Source organism: Schistocerca serialis, unplaced genomic scaffold (genome assembly GCF_023864345.2).
Source record: "Schistocerca serialis cubense isolate TAMUIC-IGC-003099 unplaced genomic scaffold, iqSchSeri2.2 HiC_scaffold_1420, whole genome shotgun sequence".
Taxonomy (NCBI): domain Eukaryota; kingdom Metazoa; phylum Arthropoda; class Insecta; order Orthoptera; family Acrididae; genus Schistocerca; species Schistocerca serialis.
In genome coordinates this window covers 3,833,756-3,856,124 of record NW_026047648.1, presented here as the reverse complement: position 1 = coordinate 3,856,124, position 22,369 = coordinate 3,833,756, and the positions used below count along the sequence as shown (strand labels likewise).

Sequence of the window (22,369 nt, the reverse complement as noted above, 5' to 3'; positions counted from 1 at the left end):
TAAAGGAAAGCTACTGTCGTGTGTCGGCACCTCAGATGACTGCCTGTGAGGAGTGGGGCGAAGAACGGGGAAGCCCAGCCACAGCGCAGGTAGCCAGCGCACTGTCTGTCTGCGACCTGTTGGCCGAGCAGGGCTCCTGCCTGTGAGGAGTGGGGCGAAGAACGGGGAAGCCCAGCCACAGCGCAGGTAGTCAGTGTACTGTCTGTCTGCGACCTGTTGGCCGAGCAGGGCTCCTGCCTGTGAGGAGTGGGGCGAAGAACGGGGAAGCCCAGCCACAGCGCAGGTAGTCAGTGTACTGTCTGTCTGCGACCTGTTGGCCGAGCAGGGCTCCTGCCTGTGAGGAGTGGGGCGAAGAACGGGGAAGCCCAGCCACAGCGCAGGTAGTCAGTGTACTGTCTGTCTGCGACCTGTTGGCCGAGCAGGGCTCCTGCCTGTGAGGAGTGGGGCGAAGAACGGGGAAGCCCAGCCACAGCGCAGGTAGTCAGTGTACTGTCTGTCTGCGACCTGTTGGCCGAGCAGGGCTCTTGCTGGTTAGAAACGGGCTTTTCCCGGATTAGGGCGGAAACAGCCCACAGGCACCCTAAGAATTTGATACCTGTTCTGCGGTGCTGTTCTGAGCAGTGCAGGTTGGGGTTTTATGCGAAAATCGTTTTCGTGCCCCTGTCTTTCGTTACTTATAAACGAAACGTTATAAGTTTTGAGATAACATCAATGAATTGGTTGTCAAATGTCACAGTAATTAAGTAAGTGCACAGTGCCAGGCAGTGCACTTTTCTACAGAAACTACAAAATGTAAATCTCATGTTGCTAACTTAACTTATAAAGGTTACTATTTAGTGTCAATAGAAGTCATCTCATTTATAAAATATTCTCTCTATTTAACAAGATTTAACATTCTTTCAAGTAATATAAATAGAAGGTTGTATTTTAGACTTAAACCATTTTGCAGCACTGCCGGTGATACCGTAATATTCTAACCTACTTTAGAGAGCACTGTGATTCACATATTCACAGTCTTTTGACATGCCACAGAAAATGCCAGTAGCCTCTAATTCTTTATCTAATGAATTAAGTACATTCTCATCATATGTGTAAATAGCTTTCTCTATATCAGAACCCTCAATGAACACAACCTTTTCAACTATTTTTGAAAAAACTCTCAAAAGTGAAATTGGTCAATAGTTTGATGGTGTCTCTTTATCCCTATGCTTATAAGAGGCTTAACTTCAGTATATTTTAGCAATTCTAGGAATTTTCCGCTGATAGGAGATTAATTATACTAATAACTTAACTCGCATGAGCACTCTTTCATTAACTTCGATGATATGTTACCATACTCACTAGAATACTTAGATTTTACGGATTTTATGATGGAAGGTACTTCTTTGTAAAACATGAGTGTCAATTCCATTTTGCTGAAGTTATTTTTAAAGATTTGTCTCAGGTGTTCTGTTCACCGAACCTGATAACCCCAAGCTGTCAGTAGCAGAAACAAAGTACTTGATTAAGAGGTTTGCAACACTGCATGCACTTGTTACTAATGCCTCATTTATTTTTAGAGCTATCTGTTCCTCTTCCATTTCGGCCTCTCCTGTCCCTGTCTTCCTGTATCTCATACAGTTTTTATTTTGATTCCTAATGTAATTGTCTTTTGCTCATAATGAAGCTGTTTTGATTTCTGGATTACTCGCTTCAATTTTGGGATTCTATTCATCTCAGTCTTCAGTCTCCTTTTTGTCCCTTATGATACCTTTGTTCCTTGTGTAATCCATGGTTTATTTTTAGACTTACGTTTGATTTGAATTACCTTTAAGGTGAAAACAAATTTCAAAAGAGGAAGTAACTTTATTAATGATTAATTTGTATTTTCAATTTGAGTCAGAAGTATTGTAAACATCTATGCAGTTCATGTCTTTGAGCAATCTCCTAAAATTCGCAATTTTTGACTGATTTATTACCCTCCTGTACTCAGAAATAATAGATTTTTATCTTGATAATTTTCAACTTTAACACAAGATGCTGCATGTTATGATCAGAAAGTCCATTTACTATTGGTTTTGTGATATGACTTTTTCCCTAGATTTGTCAACAAAAATATTATCAATAGCAGTCTCACAGCATTTAGATACCCCAGTTGCAAAATTCACGGTAGGAATTAAATTGAATGACAGTGTTACTGATCGCAATAATTGTTCACTGACACATTAAAATCACCAGCAACCACTATTTCCTTGTTTTTTACTGTGAGATGGGACGACAGAGCTACCAGATTTATTATTAAGAGTTTAAAGTTTCCTGAAGGTGCTCTGTATATAGTTACTATTATAAACGACTTGCTATGAAATACCATTTCTGCTGCAGCTTCTAAGTGCTGGTATGAGCAAAATTTATTAATATCTATATTCTTTACAATCAAAACAGTTTCTGACAAATGTGGCAACTCCTCGTTTCTCCCTATTTTCTCTACAGAAGTAAGAAGCAAACTTGAATCCTGTAACATGTAACATATCTTTACCAGTGGTCACATGATGTTCAGAGAGGCTGATTATATCCACTGGTTTGCTGAACTCTAATTCTTCAACATAAATAAGCAACTCATTAAGCTTACCCCCTTAGTCTTAGGATATTCTTATGCAATAAGGATAATTGTTTTTTTTTATTTTATTTATTTTTTCTTGCACTGGCTGAATGAAAGCTGGGTGAATCTAATTTTTCTGTCAGTTTTTGAATATATCTAGTTTCAATCAGCGGCTGCTTACATGACTTGTGTACATTAAAATTTGCTTTCTTGCTGCCAGTTTTATCAATGTGAGTGTCATTTTCAGCCTGTCTCTGAGCACCTTTTCTTTCTGTCCTCCCTCACTAAAAAAATAAAAAAAACTGCTGTACTGTCACTTTTAACCACTGGTACTGTAGTGTTTCCTTTCCTCGGGGTTCTGCCGTGAAAATACAAATTAGAAAATCTGATTGGGTTTTGAAGTTTGTTGGAATAAGTTACGGATAAAGAGGACTTCGTATTACTGATTGAGATAGTGCTGTAATTTGACTGTGACTGGCAGACTGGGTCGGCAACAATACAAAAAGCGACTGTAAGGAAATAGCATCAGAAATAAGTTGAAATTTACCTTATAATTCTGTTAGAAACGCAGTATTAATTATAATATAGTCTTCGTGGCTGCGTCTGGAATACTTCTTAAATTTCTCGTAGGATATCCTTTTTCTCGGGTCTAGTGCAGCAGGGGATACAACCCGTCGGCTTTGAACAATGACGTCATTCCTTAGTCATAGATCGTAATGTCTTCACTTCGAGGCATAGATAATAAAGCAGTTCTGTGTTCTAATAAGCTTTTGCTGTTATGTTTCAATTTCGTTTTTTTACTGATTGCTTAATAAAGTAGGATCAGTTTATTCTATCTCGTGAGATTTTTTTTTTTAAAGCCCAAAAACACTTATCAGCTACTGAAGGCAGCTACAACACTAGAAGACTCGCTTCTCGGCTTTTGACAAGATATTGCTTAATAAAGTAGGATCAGTTTATTCTATCTCGTGAGTTTTTTTTAAAAAAAGCCAAAAAAACACTATTGCTTAATATAGTAGGATCAGTTTATTCTATCTCGTGAAATTTTTTTTTAAAAAAAGTCAAAAAACACTTATGCTTTTGACAAGATCAATGTTTATCTCTCTCGCATTCCTTTGTTTCTCAACATTCTCCTCAGCTCTTTCATCTCTGTAATACATGCTCTCTGGCGACTTGTGACGTCATTGTTCAAAGCCGACGGGTTGTATCCCCTGCTGCACTAGTCCCTTTTTCTCATTGTTTGCTGGTCCTCTTGTTCTCCATCTGATGAAAATTTCTTTAAGTTGTCACTGTCAGGATTATTTTATAAATTTGGCGATCCATTAGTTGTTAAAAACAAACACCTACCCAAAAGTAAAAAAAAAAGATCAAAATTATTTATAAAAATCGGTCGCTGGCGCAGCGCTATTCTGCATGCGCGATCGTAAATTATATCTTTGTATTGGCGGAGGCACGGTAGTCAAAGTAACGTTACAATGCCTCCTCTACTGACACGCTCCTTAGAAAATTTACACACACACACACACACACACACACACACACACACATATATATATATATATATATATATATATATATATATATATATATATATATATATATATATGAGAAAACAAGGATTTTACATATTCCAAAAAATATTTCTGAGCATAATGCTCTCTGCATATCAGTCCTTGTCCTTTTGGTATGTATCTTCTAAAGCAACGATAATACGCCGCAGTTCAAATACATTAACGTTACGACTCCTAAAGAACATTAATGTCTTTGAACTGCGGCGTATTATCGTTGCTTTGCTTAGCACAGCTTTTGAATTCAGTTTTATGGTTCGTGTTAAAATGGAATTGATTCGAACAATAAATGCTTCTATTATATTGCTCGAATGTCTTTAAACGTAGTATCGGCTTCTGAGCGTGTGTGTACTGCCTGGATCTCTTGCGTGTGACTTGAAGAAAATCCAAAGTTTGTTCGTTGTGTCAACACGTAATTGTGATCTCCAGCAGTCGAATTTTGGTGGCGTCCGCCGGGGTATAAATGGTCAATGAGGGCACAGGAAACACCTCACTGCCTACGACAGGTGATGAGCTTGTCCTTTACACGAACCTGAAGACCTGCCGGCTTTCACTACACCATACACTTCAAGGAAGGCGTATTAACACTACGTAAATATTTCTTGACTAGTGTTCCATCACGTTAGTTTCTTCTCTGCATTTTCAGTTCCATTTATATGAATCATGTGCTACATGCACAAGTCCTTTGCAGTTCATTAACATCTCCTCAAAATACACTTCTTGATAGCCTATAATAAGTACATGAATATAGAAATATTTAATTTTAATCATTACACAAGATATTTACATTGTTGTCATATAGTACATATAGAGAATCAAATGGCAAAATATAGTAAATTTTTACGTTACATTCAATATCATTGTGCTGACATGTGAATTACATTACGTTCAGATTGAAATAGCCTATACATTTTATTTATTTTATTTGTTAGCTCATTTTTTTCCTTTCTTTCCTTTTTTTGTTCCTTTCCCTTTCGTTACACTTGCAACATTTTAAAATAATTGTGGCAACTCGCTAGAATATTCAACTTAAAATTCATCTTGCGTCCTGGAATAAAATTTACACATATTTCAAGCTTCAAGACAGCCCTCTGTAGGAGGATAGGTTCATGGAATGGTTGCTAACTACTTCATAAATAGTAGTAAAGTCATCTCCTACAGTGGACTACACAAAATAAAATATGATAGACAAAATACATGTTCACTTAATATAGTGTAAAATTCCCTATACCTAATAACGTTTTTACCTATTTGATCCTCTGCTGCCTTCACTATTTCATCCCTCAAAAGCTACCCATTCTTCTTCTACTGTATTTCTTTCCCCCATTCCTGTCAATTGTTCCCTGATGCTCTCCCTGAAACTCTGTACAATCTCTGGTTCTTTCAGTTTATCCAGGTCCCATCTCCTTAAATTCCCACCTTTTTGCAGTTTCTTCAGTTTTAATCTACAGTTCATAACCAATAGATCGTGGTCAGAGTCCACATCTGCCCCTGGAAATGTCTTAAAATTTAAAACCTGGTTCCCAAATCTCTGTCTTACCGTTATATAATCTATCTGATATGTTTTAGTATCTCCAGGGTTCTTCCATGTATACAGCCTTCTTTTATGATTCTTAAACCAAGTGTTAGCTATGATTAAGTTATGCTCTGCGCAAAATTCTACCAGGCGGCTTCGTCTTTCATTTCTTAGCCCCAATCCATATTCACCTACTATGTTTCCTTCTCTCCCTTTCCCTACTGACAAATTCCAGTCACCCATGACTATTAATTTTCGTCTCCCTTCACTACCGGAATAATTTCTTTTATCTCATCATACATTTCATCAATTTCTTCATCATCTTCAGAGCTAGTTGGCATATAAACTTGTACTACTGTAGTAGGTGTGGGCTTCGTATCTATCTTGGCCACAATAATGCATTCACTATGCTGTTTGTAGTAGCTTACCCGTACACCTATTTTTTTATGTACTCACCTGACCAGAAGTCCTGTTCCTCCTGCCACCGAACTTCACTAATTCCCACTATATCTAACTTTAACCTATCCATTTCCCTTTTTAAATTCTCTAACCTACCTGCCCGATCAAGGGATCTGACATTCCACGCTCCGATCTGTAGAACGACCGTTTTCTTTCTCCTGATAACGACATCCTCCTGAGTAGTCCCCATCCGAATGGGGGACTATTTTTACCTCCGGAATATTTTACCCAAGAGGACGCCATCATCATTTAATCATACAGTAAAGCTGCATGCCTTCGGGAAAAATTACGGCCGTAGTTTCCCCTTGCTTTCAGCCGTTCGCAGTACCAGAACAGCAAGGCCATTTTGGTTAATGTTACAAGGCCAGATCAGTCAATCGTCCAGACTGTTGCCCATGCAACTACTGAAAAGGCTGCTGCCCCTCTTCAGGAACCACACGTTTGTCTGGCCTCTCAACAGATACCCCTCCGTTGTGGTTGCACCTACGGTACGGCTATCTGTATCACTGAGGCACGCAAGCCTCCCCACCAACGGCAAGGTCCATGGTTCATGGGGGGATTCATTTACTATAAATACTAATGAATTAGGGGACATGGACATCATGGTTGGTATTTTTTGCTATTATTTTGAAATATTACAACCCCAAAAATTGATATTGAAACCAGAATTTAATCAACTAATTAGTTTAATGTGACCCCTATGTGACTAAATTTGGAAACTATTGAATGAAAAGGATTTTCATCTTATGTACTGAATTACATGCAATTTTTATTTTAGGTACACTGTACTTCCATAGTATCCAAAATAAAGGTCAAAATACATGTATTCTTTTTATTATTAACTTCTTGCAATATTTTGTTTTGTTTAACTTTAAAAAGTATTTATGGAAGTCAGTTTTCCCCCTCTGTAAAAAAAAAAATGACATTCTCCAGGATAAAATATTTAATATACTGTTGATTAATATGACTCACTCTGTACCCAAGTACTATATTATTGTTCATTCAAAATTTAGCTTTTATAATTGTAATAGTGGATGAGATGATAGATGCTTAATTAAGCTGAAACATTGTTTGTGTGAAATTGAAACTGAAGATTTATCATTTTCTTCTTTATGATAACACGTCAAAACATTCCAGCTCGGGCGGCCGGTGTGGCCGTGCGGTTAAAGGCGCTTCAGTCTAGAACCGCGTGACCGCTACGGTCGCAGGTTCGAATCCTGCCTCGGGCATGGATGTGTGTGATGTCCTTAGGTTGGTTAGGTTTAAGTAGTTCTAAGTTCTAGGGGACTGATGACCACAGCTGTTAAGTCCCATAGTGCTCAGAGCCATTTGAACCATTCCAGCTCCATAATTTTATTGATTCTGAGTTCCTTTTCATCTCATATAGCATTCTTAATTTTCTTTTTTGTTGTGGACTCCTTTATCAGGCTTTCAGCAGCTTTTTCTGCTTCAGCAACACATTGCCTGTCTACTCGTAGCAGCCCACTTTTCATGTTGTCCCTATTTCTGATGCCTAGTCTGCTCGTTGTTAATCTGCTCATTACTAAATCGTTCCAACATATTTCAGTGTCCTTCAGACCTATGTGAAGAGCTGATATGCCAACAAAAATAGTCTTTAGCAAGCATTCCCAAATGAAACAATTGAAGCTTTCATTTGCATTCTGTGTTTTGCCATGTAAATATTTTTCCAGGAGTTTAAAATTTGAAAGATCTCCATATGTTGGCTTTAATTCTGCCATAGTAGTTTCTGGCATGATGTGCATGTGTAAGTTTTTGTCCATGTGCTTCAGTTAGTATACTAACACCATGCAGTGTTTCCTTTTGGGCAGAGGTATTGGTGTGGATCTTCAGTGAAACAGAGTTGCTCAAATTTCTTTTCTCACCTCACCTCACCGACATTTTTGCTGTTTCTCATGAACATCCGCATTCCGTATTTCTGATTTCATGAGTCTGCCTTGTCTACCAATCCCTCCACCATCAGAGTGCTCTTTTCCTGTCAAGTCCTTGCAGAGTTCCTGAAGTCTTGCTCCCATTCTCTTCTGCATATGTCCTATAAATTCAAGTTTTTTGGTTTCACCATATGGTTTAGCAACCTCAACACTTAAAACCTTCAGAGTCACCATCACAAAGGTAGTGAGTGTATTGCACATCTTCTCTAGCAACTGATCTAATACAAACAGCTTCTGGATTAGAAAGGCATTTGAACACGAAAAAGATGAGGTAGCCTACTACACATAAGATAGGTCCATCTTTTTTGAAAGTGTACAATTATTGTATTGCTTTAATACCCAAATATGTATCACCATAGTTGTGGCGTCCTCAGCAGTTTCTTTTATTTATTTTGTGTGTATCTCCTGTGACTGTCAAACCAAAATCAGCCATGGGTCTAAAGACAAGTGTATTAATTTAGACACGTGTATCATTTTGGTTCACCTGCCTCGAGAAGACTGAGTGTTTGTGTTGTCCTCATCATTTCATCTTGAAAGTGGTGTGATTGGGCTGAGCAAAGGTTCGGAATTTGTGTGGGCACTGATAACCACGCATTTGAGTGCCCCACAAACCAATCATCACCACCAGCAGCATTTTGGTTGGGGGATGCAGGACACACAGAAAGTAGATAAAAAGAAATAAACCATTGAAGGTGCCACAACCTTTGTGATAAATGTTTGTATATTAAAACAATAATTGTGTATGCTAAAAGGTGGGCCCATGTTCAATTCATAATTACTTTTCTGCAAGCACAGGAAAAGAACTCAAAATTCCAATAGTTTATGAGAAATGCTTCTTCAAAATTCACAATTGTGCTAAAGTTCCTTGCAGAGTATTACTGGAAGGCTTCAATTTCTGATGTACTTAAAGTTGCTCTTAGTGAACTGGGTTGATTCATAATAATTACATGTGATTATCTTTGTTGGCATTTAAGAAGGAAGCCCATAATGAACAGAGGCAGTGTCTAGTATCATCAAGACTATTGGCGTTGAGAGGTGTCATACTAACTTGCTTAGTAGTAGACAGTGGTAGTGTGCAGAGAGAGTGATGTCAGAAGTTTTATCAGGTCCCATCTTTTAAAATATGGATATTATTTTTCAGGGGGTGAAAGAAGCAGCCTAAAGTGTCTGTTCTCTGCAGTCTGGCCATTTAGCCACCAGAGAGCTTATCAGTTCCTTCCGTAAATAGGGTCCTACCCGGGTGATGAGAGGGAAGGGGTTCTTGTACTTTCGATTCTGTCTCATTTACTTCTTCAGTTCAGACTCCTTTCACTTCATCCCACATTGTGCAGGCAGAAACTGGCTGAAATATCCCAGTTCCTATTCCACATCTCTGTATAATGCAAACTTTCTGATTTTTTTCTTACATTACACCATACTAATTCATTTTGTTGGCCTCCATGTAGGATGGAACTCTTGCAATTTTGTGTGTGTGTGTGTGTGTGTGTGTGTGAGAGAGAGAGAGAGAGAGAGAGAGAGAGAGAGAGAGAGAGAGAGAGAGAGAGTCACTAAAACAAATATGATGCTTATGGTTGCATAAATATATATGGCTACAGCACAACTACACATCTGTTGCTCATGTGCCTAATAATGGCTGATAATAGGCTCTAACATATTTCTTTACTGGGTTTTCAATAAGAGATTCCTCCAATGTGTACTTTCTGGTACATGAAAAGCACAGTCACTTACAGAAAACATTTTCAGCATATGTTGGCTTAAAACAGTTGTTTGTTAGGATAGTTTGACACTGTTCTATTGAACAGAACTAAATGTTACCCTTAAGCACAAGTTAGATCAATAATATTTAGTAGCTCTTTAACAGAGTTTAGAACTCTCCTGATGACAATAATATTTTTGGTCTACTTGTGGAAGCTTATTACATCCTTTTCCTGTGTGCAGGACACAAATTTGGCATTTACCTTAGATTTTTAAGATTTTGGTGTTGGTCGGATGCAATTTCATCTTTGTGTATGAAAGATGTTCTGTAGGAATTATTTGATTCTGCAGTAATTACAAAGATTTCACATTACAATTTGAAACTACAGTGGATCAAAGGCATTACACATCTTAACAAGTCATGTTATACCTTCATCAGTGTAGTCCATACGAGGTGCCAAATGTTTTTTATGGTAAATTTTCACTAACTTTTAAGCAAAAGGCACTGCACTTCCCAAAAGTTGATAGGTGTAGCAAAAACCCTACTAATTTTTTTGCTTAAATTGTCGAAAAGTTTTGTGAAGTACAATGCAACACATGTGATACAGTGATTATGACGGTGATTATATGAAATGAAGTGTTATGAAGCATAGATCGTGAAAGTGAGCCCTTAAGGCTTACAGGTTATCATCTGTACAGTACTCCAGAAAATGATGCCATGAGTAATTATGAAGTGGTTATGTACATGCCATAACATTTAAAGCATAGCCTCTACACTAATGATTCATATTCCTGTCTTGTCGTGTTATTATTTTTATCTGCCATCCTGTAGTACTTTTGTGTGTGATGTCACTGTTTGAATATTTCGGTGTTCTTTTCTTTTCTTGTTACAGTTTGTTATGTGTTTCATATTTTCTACAATTTTGTAATTTTAATATTAGCACTTTACTGCATTTGGGGGGAGGGGAGATTATATTTGGTGTGTACATTGAGTTTAAAAGTGTTAGGAAATAATACTTAAGTCTGAGATTTAAATATTGATTGTGATTTAGAGTACTTTGTTCATATAGTTTTATGTACCTTATAATCCAGGGTTCACTGTTAGGTTTCTTGTAAAATTCAAATTATTTTGGCCTAGAGAAAACCCTGTATGTGACTCTTCTGGATTTAGCATTTGAAGATATATTTAATATTCTTTATACTTTCAGGCTGACCATGTTAACCCAGCAAAAAAGAGATTGTTGATTATGGATACGAAAAAGAGCGATTGTCCTGCCACTTTTTAAATTAAATGTGTTAAAGTATATCCAGGCTATTCTGTTCAATCAGTAGATGATCGTGAAATTAAAAAGAATGTAACTATGTGGTTTCTATTCTGTAATTTAATGTTTTATGCCATTTGTTCTAGAAATAGTCTATTGCTCCACAAACTCTTTGTACTTAATGCCTTGTCTTTTGTTAATTATAATTATTTTTGTGTTAAAGGTTGTCCATAGTTTAAAACAGGCTTTGGAGGCAGCCAATAAACCTGAAAGTGTTCTTCGCTTTTATATGAGGGCGTCACCACCATACCCACAGCACAGAAAGCGTAAAAGCAAGTGGAGACATACATCCCTTGCTAGCTGCGGAAATAGCAAAAGTTGTTGAAGATGGAACTACGTCTGTGAGAATAATAAAGTTACACCTTGAAAGATTTGTGAACATAACCTTCACTGGACCAAACAAGCCAGATAATATGAACACTACATTTTACCCCACACATCTCACAATATATAGTCATGTGTACAGGGCCCTTAAGAAATTGAAGAAAAGTGTGTTTGACCAAGATGCTTTGCAAATGCAGATTAATGAGTGGCAGAAAGAATATAGAGGTGACAATATTTTTTTCAGGCCTTTTTCAGATGTTGATGGAGAAATACAGCCATTGCTGTTTTGTTATGAGAGTGCATGGCAGGAGGATATCTTAAAAAAATATGGAGATGTATGTTTGCTTGATGCCACCTACAAAACAACAAAATATGACATTCCTTTATTTTTTGTTACAGTAAAGGCAAACAGATGCTGTTTAGTGGTAGGTTTTTTCTTTATTCAGGTAGAAGATACAAGGTCAATTGCTGAAGCGCTACTTGTTTTCAAGAGGTGGAATACAAACTTCGACCCAACCTACTGGGTTACTGATTTTTCAGAGTCCGAGATAGCAGCAATTAAAGAAATATTTCCATTTTCAAAAGTGTACTTGTGTTCATTTCACAGGGAACAGGCTCGGGGGCGATGGGTTAAAAAGGGTGGGAATCTAACTGTAGGAACTGATAAAGAGTCCGTTCTGGAGCTGTGGCGCTATGTTGCAACGTCTCCCACTGAGGAACAGTTCGAACTCAATGTTGAAATGTTAGAGACTCTTGAGGTTTTTCGTAGAAACCCCAAGGCACTTATTTATTTTAAAAATCAATGGCTCTCACTTGCTGAAAATTGGGTGAGAGCTTTTGAGAATATTGGCATATTTGCCAATATTAGAACCACAAACGGTGTTGAAACAATGAACGAGAAGGTCAAAAAGTCTTTTCTGAACTATGACACAGACAAAACATTAACAGGAGTTGTTAAGGTATTAGTAAATAGTTTCATTCCTGGCCTCATGAAAAAGTATTGCCAAATGAATTCTGTTATTAGAAAGAACAATGAAGTTGTACCTGCATTTTTGCACGGAAAGACACAGGAATTTATAACACACTTGTGGAAACGATATTCTTCTGCAGAAGAAAGCTTCAGTAAAGAGTCAGTGTCAGTAATAAGTGAGGGTGTTTTTTCCGTGAAAAGCGACACTTCAAAAGATGTTGGGTATACTGTAAACTTTGCGGAACCAAGTTGTACATGTGAAGATTACCAAAAGCACAAATATATGTGTAAACATTTTTATGCCATCTTTATTTTCTATCCTCAATGGGGTTTTGACAAAGTAAATGAAAAGTACAGAAATAGCCCGTTAATTTGTTTGGATAGGACATATGGGTATGGTGCAAGTGGCAGCTGTATTTAAACAGACTGCGTGAATTAGAGGAGTCCAGCTATGAATGAAGAGCATAACATTCCTGAACCATCAGCTTCTTCTTCATCTCTGTTTCGAGAGGCAAGAGAGAGATGTCGGAACATTATAAATCTCACATACAATTGTGACAATGACACGATAAAAAAAGTGTTAGAGGCACTTAAAAATGTGGAACGTATTGGAAGATTGTTGAACCCTACAGAAAATGGTCTTCCTTTAGCAGCGACATCATCTTCAAAAATGTAGGAACACTCGTTTAAATGGAGGCAGAATTTGTGAAACACGTATTTGCCCTTTTGCTTTTCTGGATGTTCGTATAGATTTAATAATGAAATGGATTGATCAGAGTATGGTGAGTTAAGTGTCTACAGCAATCACTTACATTGGGAGATTTTTCAGTTTTACATTAAAATATGTGGTAGTACAGCAAATTTAAAACTGGAAGAACTTCCCAACCAAAATGAAAGTCATGGTTACACAACTTGCCATACCCTCATAAATACATTTTACCATCAATAGTTGAAGTAGATACCCAACTGTGTGCTGATTGTGCTGCTACTGATACTTTTTTTGTTAAATGGTATTGGTAGCATGAAGCAAGACTGGAAGTACCAAAAAGCTCTTCTTTATTTCTTATAACAATAATAATTAATATTATTACACTTTATTACAAACATTGTCAGAGTTATTGGAGAAATACACAATAGGTGGGACCAATGGTCATTACTGAAGGTTGATACAAGAGAAGTAAAACTCTGAATGGTTTCTAAAAATCAGATCTGATCAAATTTTACAGAAAGCTACATGTAAATATACAGGAGTAAAAACTGTCACCACTGTTGTCATGAGATTTTCTATAATGCTATAGCTAAGACTTTGTATGTAGTGTCTGACAATTCAGTATGGTACTTTTCCAGTAAGTGCAGAAGTGCCTATTTCATATTAGAGTTAGCAACCCGTGTGTGCACCTGTTTAATGTTAAAAAGAGTCGTTTTTATATATGTTAGATCAGAAGTTAAACGACAACACTTTTCATGTAAAACAGATGCACATGCACATGTGCCATGTTCATTTCCCATTACTGAAAAATGACTGACCATTCTAACTACATTTTATGTAGGGTTTATGTAAACATTTGTAATGTTTACAGGGCTTTCTTGTCTCTTTTGCAACAAGTGAGGGTTTGGCACTCATTTATGTTCCACTACAGTTTCCGCACAAAATACTCAAACTTACTACTTGCACTGATTCAGTACAAAAGTCAATTTCTAAAGCATATGACACCATTGCATTGTTGTATCTTTCTGTGCAGGCTCAGGGATATATGTTTCAATGGTAGGATTTTTCTGGCAGTCTGGAATGAGGTTAGAGAGAAAACTATTGCTAAGACCATAAATCCAGTAATGTTTCAACACCATTTGTGTGTGAGTGTGAGTGACTGAGTGACTACTTCCAAAAGCAGTTCCTCAACCATTGTCGCGTGGATATATATATATATATATCTCTCTCTCTCTCTCTCTCTCTCTCTCTCTCTCTCTCTCTCTCACACACACACACACACACACACACACACACACACACATTGATATTCTTTAATTATCCTTCAAGATGCAGCTGGCTAGTAGTACGCATCGCAACATAAAAATTAATATATTCCCCACAGGCAAGAATTAGATATGAACAAACAAAATTTCATGCCAAAATTTGTGCCCCATTAAGTTTTAATGATTCCGTAACAACAGATGATGTAATATGTCCCACAAGAAGTAATGCACTCCCATTTTCTACAGTTATATAACCTGGTTCCTAAGACAGAAGTGTCAAGTGCGTCCAAGTGAAATAATGTAAATAGCTTTTTCCAAAAGGGAAATGAATCCTTAATAGTTTTTACCTTGAACTCTAAGAAACTGGCACCCAACCCATTAACTGTGGATGATGATTGTTCCATCTCTTGGAAATTTGTAGAACTTCATAAATTGGCACTCATACAATCAACTTAAAAGGAGGGTCGAGGAAAAGAAAAATCCAACCACTAAACACCACATCTTTGCATTGAGTGTGAGGCAAAACATAGGAAAGTCATATTTTGTATATATCATCTAGCAAATTAACTTGCATTGCTTTGTGTCACTGTTCTGTACTGCATTGGTATTGGGATTCAGACTCAGCAGGGAAAAGGTTCACATCCATAGGTTCTGTTTGTGCTCATTAATCTGAATCTCTCTTAAATTTTCTTCACATTGCAAATTGTCTTGTCTGTGAAGTAAAACTTCGTGTGGTCGTGGTGTGACTTGATTTCTCTAGTGAAGTCAACAGGAATAAGTAGATTCTGTAAGCTTACGTGGATTTGGTTTATGTAGCTAAGTGGTACTTAATATTTAAAATTTGATAATCTTGTAACTGTTAAATACCTAAGAATTTTTTTGTACTTATTACTATAGACATAGGATTTTTGTGTAAATGAACTTAAAAAACTACAAATGTATTTGTGTTTGTAAATAAAGTGGCATGTCTCACACCATAATAAATTGTACAGATGAGGAGTGTATATATGTTATGGATGTATACCATGTTTTAATGAAAACTGTAATCATATTGTTTGTCCAGTAAAACCAAATTGATCCTTTTTTCTGTTTCATTTCTAAATACTTTGTGATATTGATGGCATAAATTATTACATTCTCATATAAGGTAATATTTTGCAGATGTGCAAATTGTGGAAAAATGTGAAGGATGAGATGAATTAGGAAAAATGTTATTTTGTTGAAAATCAACGTTCTGAGCCTAAAGCTGTGTACAAAATACAAATTAAATGTCAAATCACGCAGGTCATGTCACTCATCTCAGATTTTCATGACACTTTGCATGTTTGGTCGTATTTATAACACCTTCAGCAAAATCTTTTTGTCCTCAGACTAAAAATTTCTTTATATTGGATTTTAAATGTAGTGATATTCTGATAACTGGGCTCTGCAAGAACGTTAATGCAAAGTAGTACATATCTAAATAAATGCCCAAAACTCAGGTGTTTATGAAGCTTTCAATTTGGATTCTTTTTCATAAGTTAAGAGATGCACATACTTAACTGGCATGTAATTATTTAAGCACTAAAGTTACAAAAAAAAAAAAAAAAAACAATACAGAAAGTTTTAATGTCACTTTCCAAGTTCTGGAAAAACTACAGCCACCTTGAAAAATGCTTGTCACATTTCTCCACCCTGGTGGGAACTTAAAATTGATCTTAAATAATTCCCAGGACAGTAAACATTGTAATAAAATAAAATTACTACTGGGTTTTTCAAATGGATACACAAATGCAAAATCACAATACTACGTATTGCGTAGGAAAAAAAAATTCTATATAAGATGACATGCACTTTTTCTACGTGTTACTCTGCATGGCAATAGTGCAAAATTTCTCCACATGTCATGTAATTTGAGGGAAAAACTGGAATTTTTTACAAATTTAAATGCTGCAAGTAAAGTTGGTCATTTGGGTTGCATTACTTCATACAAAAATAACATCTTACTTTCATCACACACTGCCATATTTTCCGAAATATGACAGAAGGGATGTATCTTTATTGGGAAAAAATTAATACCTATTCTTGACTAATGGGAATATAGAAAATCAACTTAAGCTGTTCTCGAGACAATGAATTTTAAATATGTAAAACACTTTCTGACAGTTGATACAAGATTTATTTTTATTGAAACTGATTGCTTTTTTTAAAAAAAAAAAAAAAGCCCGCATCTCGTGGTCGTGCGGTAGCGTTCTCGCTTCCCACGCCCGGGTTCCCGGGTTTGATTCCCGGCGGGGTCAGGGATTTTCTCTGCCTCGTGATGGCTGGGTGTTGTGTGATGTCCTTAGGTTAGGTTTAAGTAGTTCTAAGTTCTAGGGGACTGATGACCATAGCTGTTAAGTCCCATAGTGCTCAGAGCCATTTGAACCATTTAAAAAAAAAAAAGTGGCACCCTGAGTTTTGATAGATATTGGATGTTCATTTAACACATGTCACATCATTGTTCAGTAGATCATTCAATTCAGGTGTGTAAAATGACAACCTATAGCAAGGGTGGCTCATGAAAATAGAGCCAAAAGTTATAAATTTAACAAACATTTTCATTACACAGGTAAACTTTATTTAGGGTGTCAAATTAGAATATTTAAACAATTATTCTAGCCACACTAATGTTAATTTAAAATGTAAATGTTCAGCAGTGGAGATCCCTGAAACTATGAAACTTCTTAACAGCATCTCTGATTTTTTCCCACTGTGACAAATTATATTCTGTTAACTTCATATCTTTTCATGAAAGTAACACGTTTTTGCATAATGTTGATTTAGGTACACCAACAGCACATAAAATGTTTTTCAAAGGAACAAAACAAGTCTTCCTTCACAGGCCAAAAAAATGACACTGCTGGACCAGGTGGGTGGAGAAAAAGTAGTTCAACATTTCCTTCATCACATTCATTTCTGACAAAGGCAAAGTACCACCTGTCAAACTGCTTCTACAAAATAATTTTGTTGAGGATGAGTGCATGTTAATTGTGAGGCATTTTCATTGAATGAAGGCTTTTCAGAAGAAGTTACTCTTGTAATGTTTTAGATTAGAAGACTTTTTAGTACTGACTCATGAAATGTCACCTCTGGGCCATCTGCATCACTTTAATTTCTATTACTGATGTCAGTTTTCTGTTCACAAATCTTACAACATGTTACGCACAATTTTTGGTTTGGATTCATATACATTAATTTAGCACTTAATGTTTTAGACAAGCAAAGTGACCTCAAATATTTAACGGTTTGTGTTTTTTGAAAGTATCACAAGTTTTTTTATGACTTTCAGAAACTTTTAAGTAATAGTATCTATGATGACCAAATATAGTAGAACTTTCTTGAGCTTGTGGAAAGCTTATATTGGATTGCAGAAATATCAAATCTCATTCTTCACTCAGCTCTTCTGTTTTTTGTAGAGTTTTACCTAAGGTATAGGTGGTCAAATGGCATGGTATTTTTATTAATTTTTCAACAGTGAGAATTCGCCTTTTTTCTATCACAACTGACTGAGCACTAATTCACTTAAAACATACTGTATAAAAATAGAATGATAGGGCCACTCCGGTAACAGAATAACCTGTCTCGCAGAAAGACAAAGACCAGCTGAGGCCAAATAGAGTAATTGTTGCATGCCATTTATTCTCAACAATGAATTTCAGTGATTGCTCCATTGATTTCATGCCTATCAAGGTTTCAAACAAGCTGCTGCTGTCTAAGAACACTTCATCACTGTGAGGAGGTGAATGGCTGAACACACAAATCATATATATTATAGTCTTTAAATACACGAGATTGCTGAAAAGACTGGGCTAAAAATATCCTACGAAAAAAACCGAGTATATAGAACACAAACATAATACAGAAAAGTTCATGAAAACAAAGTATGGAAAAATTAAGAGAGTTGATAAATTCAAATACCTGGGGGAGTGGATCCAAGGCAATGGACTGGATAACACAACAAATAAAGAAAGAATAAAAAAGTTGGAATTCGCATATAAATTAACACAAAACTACTACAATAAGAAATCAATATCCATACAAGCAAAGATTAAACATTATAATTCAGTTATTAGGACACAAGCAACATATGGATCAGAGTGCCTAACATTGAATAAGAAAGGCAAATTAAGAGAACTAGAAAAAAGAGAGAGAAAAATATTAATAAAAATTCTAGGTCCTGAGAAAACAAGGAAAACAGGTGGATTAAAAGGAGAAATGAAGACCTATACAAAAATACAGAAAAGATCACAGATACAATGAGGAAGAGACGGCTAAAATTTTATGGACATTTAAAAAGAATGGAAGAAACATGGATTACAAAGAAAATTTTTAATTACGTTAGTAAGCTGAAAAACACTGTAGGATGGATAGAAGCAGTAAAGAAAGATGCCAACAAAATAGGTGTTACAGAAGAAATAATACACGACAGGAATAACTTTAGGCTACTTATAGAAAACGCAAACTGTGAAGAAGATGCGCCAAAACCTCGACCCAAGAGAGTGTGGACAGATGAGCAGTTGGCGAGAAAATGAAGTACTGGGAAGAAAAAGAAACACCATAAGTCTTAAGTTGTATGCGGTCCATAGCTGGCCAAATTCATAATTAAAAAAAAAAATAGTCTTTAAATAATTACTGAATTAGTCAAATGAAAGGAAATAAATTTTTACACGTTAACTTGCCTGCCTTGAATGAGTTACACTTAAGTATGCTAATTTGATACCCTTTCAACTGAGGCAGTGGGACAATGAGTGGATGTTCTTCCCTTTTGCAACGCAGCAGAAAGTATTTTGATTTCCATGTGTGTGTCAATTAGCAGAAGACCCATTAAAATTTTTACTTTATCAGAAAGCTTACAATCTAGGGGATTGTACTCCAGTGAGGTCACTAGTCAATTTCAAATATTTGTCTTTAGAATGGACTTCTATAGGTGAAGTAAGCAGTCAAAAATTTAAAATTGTAACATAAGAGAAATGACGATCCTTCGAGAAGTGTTTCAGAAAAGCACTCTCTCTCACACACACACACTCACTCACTCACTCACTCAGAACATGCTGTCAGAATGAGAGGTGATGTCTTTTCACCACTGTAACAAACTACAAATACAATGATCAGCTGGCACCTAAACCTTTTATAAGTTTGTGATTAACTGCAGCTCTTGTAATCTGGTGACATCAAGTGCTTTTGTCAGACTGAGCTACTGTATGGGAATGCTTGGTAGTCAACAATTCAACCAATACAAGCTTACAATTTTGATAAAAGATGATAGATAGTAACTGCGTATTTGTGACGAAAAGTGAAGGCATTGGAAGCACCCACAAACAGATATCATTATAATTTAGCTTTCATTTTATTGTATCCAGTTAGGAACCACTGAACATGGTTATTGTGCTAGCTTCGGATTCAGGAGACCCAGCTTCAAACTCCAGGTTGGCCGTGCAGATTTAGGTTTGCCACAGTTTCCCCAGGCAAATCAGGAAGTCTGTTTTCTTCATGACCAAAAGCAGAAAACAAGTGGAAGCTCTGTTTCTAATGAGTGCACCAGCAGAAAAGATATAAAACACCAATTGTCCTTTCAGTAGGAACCAGTCAAATGAAATTTGACAGAAAATATATTTCTTCTGTTTCTCTTGCATATACTGTACTATACTACCCCTTTCCAACAGGTACGGGGTGCTTCCTAGTGGTGATGACATCGTTTCCGAGCCACCACAGGATGCCTCGCCTGTTGGGCCAGTGGCCGATTCTCCGGCAAGGTCCCGACAGTCACAGAGGGCGGGCCTATTAGTTATAGGGAGCTCCAACGTTAGGCGGGTTATGGAGCCCCTCAGGAAAATAGCGGGTAGGTCGGGGAAGAATGCCAGTGTGCACTCGGTGTGCTTGCCGGGGGGTCTCGTCCGTAATGTGGAGGAGGCCCTTCCGGCAGCTATTGAACGCACTGGGTGTGACCGGCTGCAGATAGTAGCACATGTCGGAACAAATGACGCCTGCCGCTTGGGTTCTGAGGCCATCCTTGGTTCCTTCCGGCGGCTGGCTGATTTGGTGAAGACAACCAGCATCGCACGCGGAGTGCAAGCTGAGCTTAATATCTGCAGCATAGTGCCCAGAGTCGATCGCGGTCCTCTGGTTTGGAGCCGTGTGGAGGGTCTAAACCAGAGGCTCAGACGACTCTGCGACTATAATGGTTGCAAATTCATCGACCTCCGTTATTGGGTGGAGAACTGTAGGGCCCCCCTAGACAGGTCAGGCGTGCACTACACACCGGAAGCAGCTACTAGGGTAGCAGAGTACGTGTGGCGTGCACACGGGGGTTTTTTAGGTTAGAGGGACCCCCCCTTGGGCGAAACGATAAAATACCTGACGGCTTACCAGAGAGGACATTATCATCGTTGATAAAGAACGTCCGTCCTCAGAGACCAAAAACAGGAAAAGTTAACGTAATATTGGTAAACTGCAGGAGTATCCAGGGCAAGGTTCCTGAATTAGTATCTCTTATTGAAGGAAATAGTGCGCATATAGTATCAGGAACGGAAAGTTGGTTAAAACCGGAAGTGAACAGTAACGAAATCCTAGACACAGAATGGAATATATACCGCAAGGATAGGATAAACGCCAATGGTGGAGGAGTATTTATAGCAGTAAAGAATTCAATAATATCCAGTGAAGTTATTAGCGAATGCGAATGTGAAATAATCTGGGTTAAGTTAAATATCAAAGGTGGGTCAGATATGATAGTCGGATGCTTCTATAGACCACCTGCATCAGCAACCGTAGTAGTTGAGCGCCTCAGAGAGAACCTGCAGAACGTCGTGAAGATATTTTCGTGATCATACTATTGTAATAGGGGGAGACTTCAATCTACCAGGTATAGAATGGGATAGTCACACAATCAGAACAGGAGCCAGGGACAGAGACTCTTGTGACATTATCCTGACTGCCTTGTCCGAGAATTACTTCGAGCAGATAGTTAGAGAACCAACTCGTGAAGCTAACGTTTTAGACCTCATAGCAACAAATAGACCGGAACTTTTCGACTCCGTGAATGTAGAAGAGGGTATCAGTGATCATAAGTCAGTGGTTGCATCAATGACTACAAGTGTAATAAGAAATGCCAAGAAAGGAAGGAAAATATATTTGCTTAACAAGAGTGATAGGGCACAAATCGCAGAATATCTGAGTGACCACCATCAAACGTTCATTTCTGAGGAAGAGGATGTGGAACAAAAATGGAAAAAATTCAGAAACATCGTCCAGTACGCCTTAGATAAGTTCGTACCGACTAAGGTCCAAAGCGAGGGGAAAGATCCACCGTGGTATAACAATCATGTACGAAAGGTACTACGGAAACAAAGAAAGCTTCATCATAGGTTTAAGAGTAGTCGAATCATAGCTGATAAGGAAAAGCTGAACGAAGCGAAAAAGAGCGTAAAGAGAGCAATGAGAGAAGCATTCAACGAATTCGAACATAAAACATTGGCAAACAATCTAAACAAGAACCCTAAAAAGTTTTGGTCATATGTAAAATCGGTAAGCGGATCTAAATCCCCTATTCAGTCACTCGTTGACCACGATGGCACCGAAACAGAGGACGACCGAAGAAAGGCAGAAATACTGAATTCAGTGTTCCGAAACTGTTTCACTGCGGAAAATCGTAACACGGTCCCTGACATCAGCCGTCGCACGGACGCCAAAATGGAAAATATTGAAATAAACGATATCGGAATTGAAAAACAACTGCTATCACTTAGTAGCGGAAAAGCATCCGGACCAGACGAGATACCCTTAAGATTCTACAGTGATTATGCTAAAGAACTTGCCCCCTTTCTATCAGCAATTTATCGTAGATCGCTGGAAGAACGTAAAGTACCTAGCGACTGGAAGAAAGCGCAGGTCGTTCCCATTTTCAAGAAGGGTCATAAATCAGATGCGAATAATTATAGGCCTATTTCGCTTACGTCAATCTGTTGTAGAATAATGGAACATGTTTTGTGTTCTC

General features: G+C 37.4%; 1 protein-coding gene across 4 annotated transcripts; it reads left to right on the top strand.

The window, feature by feature from the left end:
- The first annotated feature begins 4,385 nt into the window (after positions 1 to 4,385).
- LOC126443002 (uncharacterized) lies at positions 4,386 to 15,389 on the top strand. Of its 4 annotated transcripts, none has more exons than XM_050090845.1 (2): positions 4,386 to 4,652; positions 11,251 to 15,389. In XM_050090845.1, exon 2 carries the CDS (start codon positions 11,501 to 11,503, stop codon positions 12,800 to 12,802), a length of 1,302 nt encoding a protein of 433 aa, XP_049946802.1. In that variant the 5' UTR covers positions 4,386 to 4,652; positions 11,251 to 11,500; the 3' UTR covers positions 12,803 to 15,389. The 4 variants fall into 4 exon arrangements, with proteins under 4 accessions (XP_049946802.1, XP_049946801.1, XP_049946803.1 ...); XM_050090844.1 differs by having other exon boundaries at positions 4,386 to 4,737; XM_050090846.1 differs by having other exon boundaries at positions 4,386 to 4,767.
- Positions 15,390 to 22,369: the final 6,980 nt, after the last annotated feature.